Consider the following 16,768-nt stretch of genomic DNA (forward strand, 5'->3'; position numbering starts at 1 on the left):
ACAAAAGAGACGTATTGTACTTGTAACCAAGGATTGTCTGGGTATAAGTCACGAATCATATAGTCCGTGAGATAAAGAGTTTGGTTTCAATGTAATGCTGGACATCGGTCCTAGCAAGTTGTAGATGAGACAGACCCTTCACCCTGAGTGAGGGGGGAGGGCGTCCGACCGGTAGACAATTCATTTTGGAATGCATAGGATCAATGCACTGTAACCAGCACGGGTTGATCTACCCTATGATGAGCTGTGCACGTGTAATGTCGAATATAAATCCTATAACAGGCTAGCTGAATCCATCGTGTATCGTGCGTTTATCGAAAGTCAAGCATCGAAGCACATTGATCACGTTGTATCGTCTTATCGGTCGAAGATCTCGTGTTGGTTGTCAATCGGCCGTCAGTGGATTGAGCCTGGGCGACGGTTCGCAAGACGATGAGTTGATTGTAGACACTCTGAAATAGATGCAGTGCTACCGTCCACCCTGAGAGTGATCAGGACCAGAATGACCAGAGTTTCTTTGTCTAGCGGCAAGCCACTCTGCAGCTGCATCCTGCCGCGAGACAGGAGTCTTTTGCTCGTCCAGTCTACCGGTTGTTTGGTTCTGTGGGAGAAGGTTGTTCAACTCTGCAGCAAGGGCAGAAGCTGTGTAATGGCGAAGTTCTTTTTCCTCGCGCTCATCCTCCTTCATCAGACGCTTTTGGTCGGTCTTGGAGAGGTTCTCCCGACGCTTCCTTCGGATTTCCAGAATCACCCAATGCACGACCTCTTCAGGAGCGCGGTTCCGTGATGCTCCATGCTTCGCCGGGCTTCGTACATATCGGCGGGTGACATCGGTGGCGCCATCAATTGAAAATGCAATGCAATAGGACATCTTTCGGCCCCAGCCTGGAACAACCGTTAGTTTGAATGCTGAGCAAGTCGGTTGTGGAACACGAACCTTCAGCGTAGAGACGGGGCTGATCCCATGCCCCCTCACAGGCATCTACATGCACCCAGCGCCTCTGATGTTCAGAGTACACTTCGGTCCAGACGTAGTCCTCTGAATTCCATACCCATCGTACACGGCCACCAAGGGCTCTGCAGAACATGCTGAAACAATTGGCCCATTCGCCTACACGGCCCCGGCGGCTTTGTAGTAGTTGCCAAACATCGGAGTAGCGAGGGAATCTCTCGTAGGCGCCACAAGACAATTCAGAGCATCGGTAAAGTTCTACTCGTGTTGCACCGCGAGCGGTCTCATCGGGTAAAGGTGGTGTATTGCCCTGGGCAATTGTAGGCCGAAAGCACCGTGAGCAAGGGGGGTTGTTGACAAATTGGAAGAACGATCCTTTGAACCATCTGTGAAGATCGTGGTTAGCATTTATGGGTCATAATTAATGATATATCTAACAGATAGACATGCTATTAACGCACCTCAGGAGAGACCGGATAACACAATCTTGGTATCCCCATTCGGGTCTGCCACCAACGCTAGCCGCCTGTGCCTGCAAGATCTGACTCTCCTCCTCTGCCTCTGAATATAACCGATCGAGTGGGATAAGGGAGAGGGCTTCATCGAGAAGACCCGGGTTCTCATATTTGGTCGGTGTTACAGACAGGACGTGGAGGAGATTGCGGAATTTCAACGACGCTTGATCCTGTGGCGGCGATGGAACAATTGGTAGCCCCTGCAGCATTGAAGATTGAGTTGATGGGTATTGTTGCGGTTGTGGTGGGTATTGGGGTGGCTGAAAAGGAGCTGCGGTCGGCGGAGGTGGTGGTGGTGCTCGCGAGGGATGAGGTGGTGCGTAAGGCCCAGGCGAAGACACCTGAGACGGAGACGGCGATGGAGAATGAGTACGAGCCCTCGAGTGTTCCTGGAGACGATGGAATCTCTTATTACGCATCAGTTGCTCGAAAGCGTTGGTGAGCTCGGAGGCATCAAAGTTGTTCGAGCCTTGCGCCCGTTGTGAGTGGTGTATGCTGTCGGCCATGGTGGTGTGTGGTAGGGGGGTGAAGGGCACCAACGGCGATCGGTCGGACTTGACACTCCAGGTTGAATAAATCCTCAATGACTCCCTTCAGTGATGAATGTTGATAATCCTTTTCTCCCTTATCGAAATGAGAAAGAGAGAATGAAGGATGGGAAAAGGGTGAGCGTGGATGTTGTTGGGTCGAGTCAGTCGTGTAGGTAAAGTAAGAAGAATGATGGTCAGTGAGGTCAGTCCGTAGGGTATAATGGTCGCACAGCCCAACTAAGCGGTCGCCACGCTTGGCGCTGGTCAACGTAGTCGTGTCCGCGACTTACGACAACCACAAAGGGTGAAAATGGAATAACGAGAGAAAGTGATTGTTCACTTGTCGTTTTGGCCAATACAATTAGAAGGAAAAACAAAAAAAGAAGCTTCAGGCAAGTGAAGCTGAGGGGAAAAGAATTAATTAGGTGCGAAAAAAAAAAAGGGAAAATAAAAAAAATCAAATCAAATTCAAAAAAGAAAAACGATATACCTAGAGGAGAGAGAGGAGAGAAGATCCCAAAAGGGAGACAGAGAGAGAGAGAGAGAGGGAGGGAGGAAGAATGAGAGGGTCGTCAGTCTAAGTGGAGAGGGAGAAAGAGAGGAAGAGAGAGAAGCGCAACTAAACTACTACTAGTTGATGAATTTTCAGGTCATTGGTCTTTTTTCCACGCCAGCAGTGAGGGCGAAGCGTCGTCAGCCTTGGGGTCATTGCCCCAATCAGGGTGCAGCATTTGCACCGCAAGCCGCGTGTGTGCCGCCCCGAAACAGTTAACTGAACCATGGCCAAGACCCTTTCGCTGCCCGCTAGACTAAACTGTTTCCATCCGTAGAACGCTCTGTGCCCCAAAGGATTTGGCAATACACATTTACCACCTCTTGTATCTTCCACCTTCTCTTGGCACGGCAATCAATTTGGTTGTCATCTCCAACCCTCCCAACGGCTTATCCCGACAAACTTGACAGGATTTCACGAGGATAGACGTCAAGCTCCACTAACTTGATGAACGGGAAGCTTTTGAGACGCATTTTCATTCGCATCTGATGGACAATATCGCTATCGCTCTCCACCGGCTGAGGAGTATGCTGATGAATCTCTTAAAAGCTTGGCCTTGTCCGCGTGGAATTTTATCCTTCTGGATGGTCTCATCCCCTGCGACTCGACATACATGACTACGCAATCCACCTGGTCTTTGATAAACCCCAACTTGTTATCACCTGCTGCTTGTGATACGTACAGTACATGCAGTCCAACTTCAATCCATAGAGGGGTTCATAGAAGACTCATTTTCTCCATATGGTGGTACAGCTCAAATGACCTCGTCTAGACGTCAGCTCGGTCTTACGCGGCTCTCTGATCAACAGACTAAAAATGTCACCATCGTATACTTAGGATGCGCAACCGTGCACGTTAGACAGCACGCGGTGTCATTTAGAGAACGCTCGGGGGAACCCTCTCGGCACACTCGGCGTTAAACTTGGGGAACCCGACAATTATCATCCTTTCTGAGGGCAAGAAAGAGGGCAAAATGGACCCTCTTCTAGATCAATCAGGAAATTCAAAAGGGCGGTTTGAACCGTAGCCTTACGAATGTCATGACCCATCACCAGAAGAAATTCTCAACCACAGCCTCTAGCTTGAGTACCCGCTCCCCTCCTTTGCTGACGAATTATCAGCTGTGGATATAATATAGATATGATCTTAAATAATCCCAATATTGAGCCAGCCAAAGATGTCTTAATAGTTGAACGACCATTGGAAAAACCATTGGAAAAAAAAAATGTTTCCCCCATAAACATACGCCATCATCTACATAGTCTAGGGACAAGCAATCAGGTCTGTGCCACGCCAGCTAGCTAGCCAGTTAAGTCAGTACAACTGGTAAGGCGATGGTCATGGTGATCTTCTGATGAGAGCCACACTTCAAAATCAAGGGGGTATGATCCCTAATTGCTGAGCTTAATCGAAATTCTTTTAAAATTACCTTTCTTTCCTTTCCTCATGCTTTTGGGTTACAATATTGGCTGTTAACTGTATAACACACGCTGTAAGTACATATAGAAGGACCTGCTGTGTCCCTAAGCCAAGTGCATACGCGGCTTTCTGCACTCTGATGAATACATCTCCACTTGATTGACAGTTGTTAAATGTATGCTGTGTCTTCGAAAAGCCCCTCTCCGTGAATTGCCACCAACATAACAAGATCTTTTCTCAACAAGGACTTTTACAACAATCATGTATGTATGCATGTAGGAGTGTACATACCTGGGGACAAGTTCGACCGGGTTCTAGGGCATAACTGAACCCATTTCCAACTCGATTCGGAAAATAAGTGCCAAACGACTCGGTGTTACAGGATTACGGCAGTCTTCCAAGATAGTGGCGGAGACGCGCAAGCGTCCGCCTTGGCAGAAGGACAAGATCTGGCTAGAGCAGCCCAGGGATCCACCTTACTAGACCCCTTTCTGACGGATGACCAGACGTGACAAGAAAGCCTAGTCCCAGACCCTGGCTGCCCAGGGGGCTTGGCATGGATACCTCATCCGCTCTTGGAAGCTTTCTTTGACGATTCTCCCTCTGCTTTTCCCTTTTTGACTTTTTGACTTTCCCGTCCCCCGGGTTCAGGGTCCAATCCCTAGTCACCCTCTCTATTCTTCCTCCCCCCTAATGTCTTGATCTACAGTTCGTACCCCGTATTTAGCGCCGCGAAATCCATGCTCAATGTTGAACGACAAGATAATAATACAGAGGAGTAGCATGATTGAGAGTGTTTGTCCGACGAGGACGGTGGAACCTGGTCCATGACCAAGCCACAGAAAGCATGCCATCTCCCGGGTAAGTGAGGCTTGACCAAACCGACCTCGAACTACTGGGAGATCCGCATTCCATAGCGGTCTGGAAAACGTGATTATCGATTTCCCATGCCTACTGAAGCAAAAATCACGGTCCATCGGCTTGCCAGTGGGAACCTGTGTGAAGCATAATTCCCGCTGAAAGAAGTTAATTGCATTCTGCGCCGAGTGGATTCGACAACGTCTCACAGGGGTACTCGTACGCGGTGGCCATTGTCCATCACTACTCCGTAAACTCACAGTGGTCGATTATCAGTATCATTGGCTTGGTTCTCGCTTTGAGAAACTGACACAATGGTGGGAAGTTGCTTGTTGAGACGGGATATGCTACGCCCACGTCATTCCTGGCCACAAGCCGCGTACCCTTACCCTTGGTACGACGGACAGTAACTTCCTATAATGCGGAGCACTTCTCTACAGGGGAAGTATATGGCACATCTTCCCCCCCCCCCGGATGATGTCCATATTATCTCACGACTACATCAGTCCACGTTTCTGACCTCTCCGACCGATAGACTTCGTGATATAACCCTATCTTATCATGTGTTTTTGTAACCCAATCAATGACTCGGGACAGTCAAGACATCTAGATGTATGTCTCTGAACTACGTTAGAGGATTGAAAGGTCAACACTGAGCAAAGTTCACCGACCGTATTGCAGTGATCAGACCTCCTGCATGAAAATCGTGTGGTGTTAACCCCGCAATCTTGATAGGACTACTTTTATGTAGCACCTTTACAACTATCCATTAGCGTGCCGTGAAGCTTCCATTTAAGGTAGACATTGACCTACTCCAGTGTAAATCTAACGGGATAATAATCATGATGTAATGATAGACATAAACTACCGTATAACTCGAAAGAGAATGTCGATCGCTGAGGATCTGTCGGATAGTCCAGAGTAACCAAGAATACAAAGCAAAAGAACGAAGGGTAAGCGGTGAAAGGTTAATACAGTACTCCGAGTACTCCGTATCTCGGTCTTATTAACTCCGTCTTACTGAAGCATCCTGAGATACCAAACAACGCATGGCGCGTAATGCATATCGACTGTCGATGCTACGATGTTACCATAGCATTTTGTGGCGCAGCATTAATCAGCTCGGACCCCGCAAACCCGAGGTGACTAATGTTCGGCATTGCCAGAAAGCTGACGAACTCCTCCAGCCAATAGGATCCCCGGGTCTAGATATCTACTACAAGGACATAGGTATCCAAGAACATAGGACATATAATGTAGGAAAAATAGATATATAAGACTGCGAATAATTTATGCCGTTGGGCCAGAATTTGATTGATCAGGGGGAAAAACGCCAAAGCCCTGGAAACTGATAGCAATCCATACGAGTGCTGGATATCCAACACTCTCAACAATCATCAGTCCACGAGAACTACTTCCAACATGTCCAAGCTGATTACTGTCTTCGGTGCCACTGGCAATCAGGGCGGCTCCGTAATTAATCATATTCTGGCTGATCCTCAGCTATCCAAAGATTTCAAGATTCGAGGCATCACTCGCGATACCACCAAGCCCGCAGCCCAGGAGCTGCAAAAGCGTGGAGTGGAGGTCGTTACCGTCAGTCTGCAAACCCTGCATTGGCTCGGTCGAGCCTGCAAAGCTCATAACTAACCTCACACAGGCTAATCTGAACTCCGTCGACTCCCTCCGCACAGCTCTCAATGGATCCCACACCATCTTCCTAGTAACTAACTACTGGGAATACGTCGACAAGGACACCGAAGTCACCCAGGGCAAGAACGTCGCCGATGTAGCCAAAGAGCTCGGCGTCCAACACCTGATCTTCTCTTCTCTTGTTCACGTTACCGACTCCACTGGTGGGCGACTCAGCCATGTACCCCATTTCGATGGCAAGGCTGAAATAGAAAGATACATCCGTGCTTCGGGTGTTCCCTGCACTTTCGTCCTTGCGGGTTACTTCATGCTCAATTACCTGCAAATGCTGAAAAAGGGCGATGATGGCACGTATCAGCTTTTCTACCCTGTTGATGGTGCTAAGGCTAAGTTTCCTCTGTTCGATGCCGCGAGTGATACCGGTAAGTTTGATTCTGCTGGTCCTGGGAAGCTAAAGAAGATTTTGAGTGTATCTAACAATAATCAGGGCTTTTCGTCAAATCCGTCATTAAACATGCTTCTGAGCTTAACGGGAAGCAGGTTCTCGAAGCCGCCGGCTACTATACCGCCGAAGAGATTGTGAAAATCTTTACTGAGGTAACAGGAAAGCAGGCTGTCTTTGTGTCGGTATCCGCCGATCAATATAAAGCGGTTCTTCCGCCACCCGTGGCTCAGGAGTTTCTCGAGAATCATCTACTGATTGAGTCGCCTGGGTATTTTCTTGGGCAAACCTTGGATGAGAGCTTGAAGTTGCTTGACGCTAAACCAACGTCTTTCGCCAATTTTGTTAAGAAAAATGTGGATGCTTGGCTGTAGTTATATCGGTGGGATAAATTGTCGGTGCCGTTAAGGGGATAATGTCTATAGCTCCTATAGCTAGGTTTCAGGAAATCCATGTTGCTCTATCCTTTCCTACTCCTATCTAAGTGGTTGCACTTGGCTTGAGATATTGAAGCCTTCGGAATTATGAGTTCAACACAAAGGATTGATTCGTGTATTCATTTATAGTATGACTACCGCTAACACCCGGCCGCTGTCATTACGGCTATCTAAGCTGAATTAAACATATAACTGTTGCTAAGCCTCGTCAGAACGTCATTAGATCTATGTATTAGAATCGAATGCTATGCCATCACGAAAAGAAACATAACCGTCACGCTTGACTGTACCCAGAAAGACTGAAGATAACGAAGGAAAGATAGATTGTAGTATATCAAGATGAGCATTGAGACATCTCGGCCACAAACGACTGACCCCAGAAAGCACTACGCAATGTTAGTATTACCAAAAAAAAAAAAAAACGATCCTAACCGGGTGTAGGCATACCTTGTGTATTTCGAGATATACTTGTAGAGCTTTGCAAATTGAACGGCGCGCTGTTCTTTGCTAATTGAAACTGCCTCATGATACGCCTCTGCCAGCTCTTCGGTGTTCCATGGATTGACAACAATGCTTCCGTTGAGGCTTTGGGCAGCACCGGCAAATTCAGACAAGATGAGAACGCCTTTGCGCTTCTGTTGAGTTGCGATGTACTCGAAGGATACCAAATTCATTCCATCGCGAGTCGAAGAGACAACGCAGGCATCTGATGCCGCATATAAAGCAATGAGTTCATCGAAGCTCACCGACTTGTGCATGAAATGTATAGGCATGTAGTCCACCGTTCCTATTGTTCTGGTTAGTGTGGGACTGTCGTAGGAGTGTTACAAAGACGTGGCTTACCGAATTTGCCATTGATTCGGCCCACTAGCTCATTTACTACCGCTCTTAAATTCTGGTATTCTTCGACATCCTGACGACTTGGGACAGCCACCTGAACCAGGACGACCTTACCAACCCATTCTGGATGGTTTTGGAGAAAGACTTCCAGGGCATGTAACTTCTGAGGGATACCCTTGATATAATCCAGGCGGTCAACGCTGACCATCAATTTTGTTCCCTGGAATTTATTCTCCAGACTCGCGATGCGATTTTGCACCTTCGGGCTCTTCAAGCCTTCAGTGAACTTGTCTGGGTCAATTCCAATGGGGAAAGCCCCAACATTGATAGACCTGCCTTCATATTTTACGCTGCTAGGGGTCGTCACCAATCCGCTAGAGTGACCTGTCAGCTGGTGCATACTCAGGTAGAGAAGGTTCTTGTTATACATACAGTATGTGAGCACAGCTGCTTAAGAAGTGACGCGCGTAGTCATAGGTATGGAAACCGATCAAGTGACAATGCAGCAAACCTCGCAGAAGTTCGGCTCTAACGGGCAGGATTCTGTAGATTTCACTACTGGGGAATGGTGTGTGAAGGAAAAATCCAATCCGAATATTCTTCTTTCCCAGGAGACTAAGTTGCTCCTGAAGCAATTCCGGAAGAAGCATGAGATGATAATCATGCACCCAGACTAGGTCACCCTCTTGGGCTTCCTTAGCGATGGTTTTGGCGAATAGAAGATTTGCCTCACGGTAGGCATCCCAGGCACCCTCATCAAACACAATCTCACCAGGATGGTAGTGCAATAGAGGCCAAAGGATCGAGTCTAGTGAGTCATATTAGCACGGTCCCACTGCTAGGGCACCAGCTAAGGTGGAGGTGGCTGTAAGCCTGACACTGGCGCCGGAATTTGAGGGAAAGCACTTACTGGAGAAGCCATTGTAGTGACGATCCGCTAGTTTGTCATCCATGAACACCGGAGTTGCGCCAAATTCGTCTTTGAGTCTTTGTTTCACAGAAGGGACTTCATCCTCCGGTACTTCCAATCCTGGCCATCCGTACCATTGAAAGGTTGTTGTCTTAGACAGACCACTCAATCCGGTCACTAGTCCACCGGAAGACATCGAAAATTCATACTTGCCATTCCCAGATCGTCTAATAGTGATGGGAAGGCGATTGGAAACGATCAGCAGGCGTGAGTCGCCCAGCGATGAGTCGGTGGAAGCCATGAGAGAGAGATTGGGAGAGAGAGAGAGAGAGAGAGAGAGAGAGAACTCGAGAGGGGTATCCGACGTGGAAGCAGAACAGAAGATTTGAGAGAAGAATCAATTAGAGTTTTGTAGATAGGGTTACGAAGATAGTATTATATTATGAGATGAGGTATCTGGGAGCGTGGATACCACCGGGGTGGGGAACAAGTGATGACCTGATCGATCGATATCAACACTCGGAAAAGGAATGACTCGTGATGCCAGGTTTGGTTCGAATTGTCTTGTTTGAGTCTTTTGTCTTCTGCCGCCCAAAACAGGCTTAAGGTCCTTTCTTCACGGGATGCCGTGATCCAGCAAGTATCCACTTTCTTCTTGTCTTTCTTCATCTCCCCTTCGAACTCCTGTTATCTCCCATGGTGGCCCTTTTCCTGCCTAATTCTCCCGCAATTCTCAGGTGGGATAACCAACTCCTTACGACCGACTGACTTCTCTCGTCAGGTTCCATGTGCTTCGCTCTTGCAGGACATTTTCCTTGATTGATAGAAAACGCCGGTGGGTCTAGACTTGTCGAACTGTCGAGAATCATCGCCTAACGCTATCTTAGCGTAGTGGGTAAAACCGAACCGCGGATCAACCCGGGAATCAAGACGTCATGGGTACGATTGGACAGTGAACAACAGTCCAGGACAGCTTGAACGAACTATTCTCACGTTTCCAGGCAGGTTCTGTTTTTTTCTGATGCGGTTGGTCACGTTGTGAAACCAATAGCCTCAATTCCATGATTCCATCTCATGAGCCCCGCGCCCGAGTCACGCCCAAGGCAGAGAGAATACCCCTCCTTTGAGGCATCCATCACCTGCTTTTCGTGCTCTTGGTTTCGTCCCCTCGAAAAGCCCAGAATGTTCTTTTTCTCTTTCACCTGCTCTCTCACAACCTCGCGATTTCCATGGTCCAATCGTAACGGTTGTCATTCCTTGGGTCATTCATTATGCTTCTCGGCTGTCTAACTTCCCGCCGGAATTTTCAGGATTGCTTTTCCATTGGTTTGCAAAACATATAGAATGTAGACTTGGTCCTTCAACCTTCAACATCCCTTGGCCCGGAAAACACAGATGTTCCAAGTCTCATTGCAGACCATTCGACTGCACATACCAACCTTAATCTATTTATTATATTCTTCTTGAATAGTGGATACATACACTATTAGATTCTTCCTTCAAACACTGGTAGAGAGGTCCTCAACTCTCGGAACGTCTAATCAATGACGGTCTTTCTTGTCTCGCTGTAAGTCATCTTACACGTTCCCACTCTCTCAACCATCTGGTGGAAATGGTATCTGATCGGTTTCAATAGGTTCCTCCCCTATACGATTGACTTCCGCGCCACAGAATACAGGCATCGCCGGAAGTCATCTACGAGCTATTCTCATTCAGATGACCGGATCGTAGGACGGCTAGCTGAAGCGCGACGGAGACGTCACTCGAGGGGTTACAGCTTATCGCTTACCCCCGGCGCTACAACGGAAGATGAGAAGATCTTCAAACCTTACATCTCGCGTGCTGCAGGCGAGATTGCTTCCGCGGATGACCCCTACGGCCCGGGGCCCAGCGAACCTCGCGTTGTTTCCTGGGGTCAGAGTCGCAAATTCAACCAGCCTCGTTCCAAGGCTACTGGTCCCCCTGAGCCGTCGATCCTGAGCCGTCCAAACCCAGGGGACGGGTATGACGAGCCATTATACGTTGATGGAGTCCTAGAGACACCAGATTCGGAAGAGGACCCTGGAAGTCCGCGCGCATTACTTTGTGGCCAGGACTGGGTTGTCAAATCAGCTGAACAGGGCAATGGCGGTATGCGAAATGCTGTCAATGCCGCTGAAAGAGCAGGCATTCTGTCGGACAAGATGTGGGTAGGCACTCTGGGTATGCCAACCGACTCTTTGAAAGATGAAACACGCGCCAGAATCGGAGAGACGCTCGAGGATAACTACAACTCCCTCACAGTCTTTGTCGGCGATGAGGAGTTTGAAGGGCACTACTCGCACTTTTGTCGCGCAGTCCTTTGGCCAGCTTTCCATTATCAGATGCAGGAAAGCCCCCGGCACACCCAGTACGACGACTACTCCTGGAAGCAATACGTGAAAGTAAACGAAGCATTTGCAAACACCATCGCGTCGTGCTGGCGCCCTGGCGATAGTATCTGGATTCATGATTATCATCTTTTACTCCTGCCTGCGTTGCTCCGGGAGAAGCTACCAGGCGCAGAGATCGGCTTCTCCATGCATGCTGCGTTCCCCTCTTCCGAGATCTTCAGGTGTATCAATGCACGAGGTGCTCTACTTAACGGTCTTCTGGGAGCTGATCTCGTTTCTTTCCAGACAGACGAGTATTGCTATCACTTTCTTCAGTCATGTAGTCGACTTCTAAGTTTGGAGGTATCCGTCGATGGAGTCCAACTTCCACAGCGTTTCGTCCACGTGAAACGTTTGCCTATCGGGATCGATTTTCAAGCACTCGATGAGCTACGCCAGACAGCCGAGGTGAAGGATTGGATTGCAAACATAATCTCCAGGTACAGTGGGAAACGTTTGATCGTCGCTCGAGATAGGCTTGATGCACCTGGTGGTATCAAGCAGAAGTTATTAGCTTATGAGCTATTCTTGAAAAAATACCCGAAGTGGAGAGATAGTGTATGTTTGGACTGAGCCTTTCCATCTACCCTAGGCCTTGTATGCTAACAGACTCAGGTTGTCCTCGTTCAAGTCGCTTCGGCGTCAGAGCTGCCTGAATTGGAGGCGCAAGTCTCAAAGATTGCCATGAGGATAAATTCTACTTATTCGACATTAACACATCAACCTCTCGTACTCTTAAGACAAGATATTAGCTACTCGCAGTTTTTGGCTCTGATGAGCGTGGCTGACATCTTCATGGTGACAAGCCTGAGGGAGGGCATGAACCTTACAAGTCACGATTACCTCCATTGTCAAGATGGAAAAGTTGCGTCCCAGCGCCATGGCTCCCTCATCCTTAGTGAATTCACTGGGAGCGCTTCTATATTCGGTGGCCACGAACTACTTGTCAACCCATGGGACTACAGAGAAGTTGCAGATACAATCCACAAGGCGCTTGAGATGTCACCAGATCAGAAACAGCGTAATTGGGAATATCTGCTTGAAAAAAAGGCATCCTGTACTGCTATCGCGTGGTACAAGTCGTTTCAGACAGCTCTCCACAAGGCTCACAGCACGCAGTTATCTCGTGAGCTCAGTCAAGTCTCGTCTCTCTCAGTACACAAATTAGAGGAATCATACGAAAAATCCAACTCACGGCTCTTTTTCCTCGAGGACGATGGTGTCCTCCAATCTGATGACTCAAAGTCTTCCTTTGAATTGGGCTCTCTCCTGGACCGCTTGCTCCTTGACCCGAAAAACAAAGTTTACGTGACTAGTAACAAGAGCCCAGAACAGCTTGAATCTAGGCTTAAAGAAGTTTCCAGTCGAGTTGGACTGATCGCCGAGAATGGCTGCTTCGTACGTGACATTGGACAAACTCAGTGGCGGGCGTTGGTAGACATGGCGAAGGCCAAAGACTGGAGGAATGGAATTCGCAAAGTCATCCAGTACTACCAAGAAAGGACCGAGGGAAGCCAGTTGGAAGAGCGCCGCTGCATACTAAGCTTTTTATATAACCACGCTCATGATCCTGAAATTGCTGCCCGACAGGCCTCCGATCTTGCTGATCAGATCAATGGCACACGTGGCAGTGAAGCCATCCGAATCGTTCTTACAGATGGTGCAGTGAGCGTCGAACCCTTGGACATTACAAAAGCCAAAGCTGCTGAATCCGTCGTGGGCCAATTAAGTCAAGTCCCTGACTTCCTGTTTGTAGCAGGCGGCTCCCGCGGCGATGAAGCACTATTCCGCTGGGCAAACCGCTTGCAATCTGCCGGCACAGTCTCAAGCGTTACCACCCTTACCGTCGGCGTCCATGCTACTGAGGCTAAAGCCGTGCTCCCTAGTGATATGAGTGTGGCAACCGTTGTAGATGCCCTGTGTTCTCCAGTAACGCACGGTTGCCATGATTGCCAAAGCGAGAATGGGCGCAATGGACTGAAAGGGGTCATAACCAACGGTGTCAGTGCAGCCCACTGAAATATCCACGCTTCTTGGAAAGCATTCTCAAGTCCAAACTCAACCAACAATATCCTCATGACCTTTTTTTTCCGGTTTCGCCTGGAACATGTGTAATTTCAATCTTTCTCATTGTTTTTCATTATTTGTCTAAGTCTTTGTTTCCTAATATAAACGAAGTCGGAAGGGATATAATGGTAATGTATCTAGAGTAGACAGAAGAATGCTTTTTTTTTTTTTCAAATTCTTACTGGATTAAGCTGTACATCAACGTAAATATGATATGACATGAAATATCGGATATCAAAACAAAGTAGCCGTCATGAACAATATTCTGCTCCCAATAAATATCACCTAACCTACACAAGGTAATCATCGAGATGGCTGCTCAGATAACAATCATAAAAGCCTATCATTCACCACCAACCGACGCGATATTCTTCTTGCACACGAAAGGGCAATCGGAGCATGAAGCGCAAGGCCCAAGAAAAAGGGCAGCCGTAGAATAATAACACCAATAAATTCGACCTCATGCCCAAATACTGCAAGCTCATTCGACGGGAAGAGGTTCAAAAGACCGCAAAGAGGTATCCCGAGGAGTGCCGATTGGATAACAATAATAGAAGGAATAACAGAAGAAAAAAGTGTGAAGCGCCAACAGTGGGCAGATGCATGACTATTAAACTCTACCAAGATCCCAGAACACGGTAGGTAAATCCCACAGGACGTAAACATGATGCGGAGTCTTGTGGGCGGAGGAAAAAAGGACACATTACTCATAACAAAAATATCATAAGCACTCGAGCCATCCGCAGTCGACTCAGTAGGCAAGAGAACAGAGTTTTATACATCCGTCTGGGAAGGTTTTTTATGAAGCTCGGTGGAACAAGGAACATTAGCCGCCACCGTCGGTATTCTGGAGACCATCTTTCGAAGACGAGGGGCCGTGACCGGTAGAAACGAGAGTCGGTGCTACTCGTCTTTTCTTCGGCTGTTGTACTTGTGGAACAGAATCCTGATCCTTAGTTTCCTCTTTTTCAGACTCGCTGGCTCGCTTGCCTAGAACACTGTTGACAGTGCTTGTCCCGCTCTGAGAGACGGTCGACATCGGTGTCTGCGGCGGCGTAGTAAGTGGCAGAGTTGGTGGTTGTGACGAATGCGTTGCTGTGACTAACGGCACAGATCCGAGTGTCGGTGTCGGGTTATTGACAACAGATCCCGTGGCTTGCTGCGTAGCAGTAGATTGCGTAGCAATCGACGATACAGAATTAGACCGCGCAGGGCTTGCCGGAGGCATTGGAGGTATTGGAGTTGCGTTGCCTGGGGCCATTCCCGGGCTTGGTTTCGCCGAGTTTGGTGCATGACCTGTGGACTGTACGCCAGAAGTTGAAGTCTGGTGAGCGGTTGACACTGGAGCAGTATAGGGCTGACCCAACTCTCCCGGTGCAAACGTAAGAGTAGAACAGAAGCCATCCGATGAGCTCATTATCAACGTCAAACCATCATTCGACCTAATCAATTGTTAAATCACGATACGGTCTGAGCACGGAAATAGACTTACCATGTCAAGTCAGTAAAGGTTGCGAAGTGTAAATTGCTGACTACGCATATCGGAGCCTGTTGCTGAGTATCATACACCAAGACGGAGTCCTGAGTGGCCACAGCATATACGATTCGGTATGGTAAGGCGAAAACAGGCATTGGTGCTGGAGTGGTGGAAGGGCTCTCATCCTTTGAGGTGTGGTTGATCTTTGCCGCGTCACCCGCGTTATGTGCCGATGTTGGAGGCTCCATAGATGGACGGTCAGTGGTCGAATTAACTACAGGATCAGGAAGAGAGGCAAATGCTTCCTCTCCAGAAGAAGTATCCAAAGTAATATGACGAGCCGGTTGGGGGGCCTGTCGCAATGTATAGAAGATGGGAGAGCACTTCACCGCAACAGAAGGCTTCTTGTGGCCTGGCAGGTGGGATACTGGGGGTTTGTTGAAACCTGCCCGAGTATAAACGTAGACGGTATTGATGATCTCGTCTGTAGCTTTGGTGGGATCTGTCGCAGACATATGTGAAGTCTTGTACTGACCCGCCGGTGTAAACAGCAAGCTGCCATCAGGGGCGAAAGTCAATCGCCTAAAAAAGGACGTAAAAGTTTCGTTGGCATAGATATTAGCATTCTTGACACCCAGTCCACCTAGGAGCCCCGGTGACGGCACTTCCAGAGGCTTCACCGCTGGCAATGGTAGAGATGGCGCCGGGGACGCAGAGCGGCGGATCGATGGGGAGGAACCAAATGACGACCTGCGACTATGGGATACGGGTGGAGGGTCCATTGGCAGGTTAGCCATTGGCGTGCCCGGAGTCGACGGCGCCGGAGAAGTGATTGCAGCAGCATTAGCAGTCACCGGCTGCGACCGGACAGAGGTATCCTGGGGTGCGGGACTGCTGGCTGAGATACGCTTGGCTGGCAAGTCCATCTTCAAAAACTTGCCATGAGAAGTAAGTGTGAACTGGCCATCCTTTGTCTTCAGGCTATAGATGTGTACAGATCTGTCCGATGATTGCGTAGCCACGAATTCGTTGAGGGGATCCCAGGCTACTCCTTGAACATAGTGCGAATGCTCCGCAATCTGGCGGACCATTTGTCCTGAGGGTTTCAAGGATCAGCAACCCATTGACGGAAAGGAGGAGCATGATGACTGAGTATGGATTTAAAAGCAAGATACCTGTTTGGGCATTATATATCCGCGCAATATTGTCCATGCTCCCTGTAATGATGAAGACGCCGTCTGGGGACCACGCAAGGTCATAAATTTCAGCTCCAGATGAGCGGCACATATGCTTCACCCTCCATGTTTCTTTATCATCCGACCGATCCTCTCCCAGTGGAGCCTGGGTCTGCAGCTCCGACGGTACCCAGAGGAGTACGTTACCGTCGTCTCCAGCAGATGCCAGCATCTCGCCTAAATATTTCGAGGTTAGCTACAACAAAAAAAGAAAAGAAAGAAAAAAAACGTTTCCCCGCATGAGAGATTGCAACCCGCACCTTTTGGACTGAACCGAACGACATTGACGGCTTGTGTATGTTTCACTAGTGTGCTCAGGTAGGACACCTTCCGTTCTTCGCCTGTCGATTCCACTCTCCATAGCTATGGTGGTTTCTGTCAGAAACGGTGGGAATGATCACAAGAAAGGGGGGGGTTTCACGAGGGGGGAGGGGGGACCGTACGCGGACATTGTTGTCACTATAGATAG

The 16,768-nt window shown here is 48.6% G+C and overlaps 6 protein-coding genes across 6 annotated transcripts; 2 read left to right on the plus strand and 4 right to left on the minus strand.

Annotated features, from left to right (window-relative positions):
* Positions 1 to 264: 264 nt before the first annotated feature.
* On the minus strand, positions 265 to 2,086 carry png1 (peptide-N4-(N-acetyl-beta-glucosaminyl)asparagine amidase). Its single transcript, XM_032077752.1, has 3 exons — positions 1,414 to 2,086; positions 938 to 1,338; positions 265 to 885 (listed from the first exon to the last, which is right to left on the minus strand). Exons 1-3 carry the CDS (start codon positions 1,971 to 1,973, stop codon positions 470 to 472), a joined length of 1,377 nt encoding a protein of 458 aa, XP_031920617.1. The 5' UTR covers positions 1,974 to 2,086; the 3' UTR covers positions 265 to 469.
* A 2,542-nt stretch (positions 2,087 to 4,628) lies between these two features.
* BDV27DRAFT_139169 (uncharacterized protein) lies at positions 4,629 to 5,863 on the minus strand. The gene is made up of 3 exons (XM_032069395.1): positions 5,641 to 5,863; positions 5,499 to 5,581; positions 4,629 to 5,447 (listed from the first exon to the last, which is right to left on the minus strand). Exon 3 carries the CDS (start codon positions 4,944 to 4,946, stop codon positions 4,644 to 4,646), a length of 303 nt encoding a protein of 100 aa, XP_031920618.1. The 5' UTR covers positions 4,947 to 5,447; positions 5,499 to 5,581; positions 5,641 to 5,863; the 3' UTR covers positions 4,629 to 4,643.
* Positions 5,864 to 6,118: 255 nt separating this feature from the next.
* BDV27DRAFT_84408 (NmrA/HSCARG family protein) lies at positions 6,119 to 7,419 on the plus strand. Its single transcript, XM_032077755.1, has 3 exons — positions 6,119 to 6,423; positions 6,488 to 6,902; positions 6,968 to 7,419. Exons 1-3 carry the CDS (start codon positions 6,250 to 6,252, stop codon positions 7,294 to 7,296), a joined length of 918 nt encoding a protein of 305 aa, XP_031920619.1. The 5' UTR covers positions 6,119 to 6,249; the 3' UTR covers positions 7,297 to 7,419.
* Position 7,420: 1 nt separating this feature from the next.
* BDV27DRAFT_84399 (glycosyltransferase family 20 protein) lies at positions 7,421 to 9,592 on the minus strand. The gene is made up of 5 exons (XM_032077754.1): positions 9,110 to 9,592; positions 8,632 to 9,007; positions 8,203 to 8,573; positions 7,807 to 8,146; positions 7,421 to 7,745 (listed from the first exon to the last, which is right to left on the minus strand). Exons 1-5 carry the CDS (start codon positions 9,408 to 9,410, stop codon positions 7,694 to 7,696), a joined length of 1,440 nt encoding a protein of 479 aa, XP_031920620.1. The 5' UTR covers positions 9,411 to 9,592; the 3' UTR covers positions 7,421 to 7,693.
* Positions 9,593 to 10,526: 934 nt separating this feature from the next.
* BDV27DRAFT_84393 (trehalose-6-phosphate synthase) lies at positions 10,527 to 13,744 on the plus strand. The gene is made up of 3 exons (XM_032077753.1): positions 10,527 to 10,676; positions 10,746 to 12,078; positions 12,136 to 13,744. The coding sequence occupies exons 1-3, from the start codon at positions 10,654 to 10,656 to the stop codon at positions 13,537 to 13,539; spliced, it is 2,760 nt and encodes a 919-aa protein (XP_031920621.1). The 5' UTR covers positions 10,527 to 10,653; the 3' UTR covers positions 13,540 to 13,744.
* Positions 13,745 to 13,749: 5 nt separating this feature from the next.
* Positions 13,750 to 16,662, minus strand: BDV27DRAFT_139174 (putative chromatin assembly factor 1 subunit B; the record flags this gene model as incomplete). Its single annotated transcript, XM_032069396.1, has 4 exons — positions 13,750 to 15,029; positions 15,080 to 16,160; positions 16,240 to 16,476; positions 16,560 to 16,662. Coding segments are annotated over 4 exons (2,037 nt in total), but the record flags the coding sequence as incomplete, so codon positions are not given.
* Between the last annotated feature and the right edge of the window lie 106 nt (positions 16,663 to 16,768).

Source organism: Aspergillus caelatus (genome assembly GCF_009193585.1).
Source record: "Aspergillus caelatus strain CBS 763.97 unplaced genomic scaffold BDV27scaffold_439, whole genome shotgun sequence".
Taxonomy (NCBI): Eukaryota; Fungi; Ascomycota; class Eurotiomycetes; order Eurotiales; family Aspergillaceae; genus Aspergillus; species Aspergillus caelatus.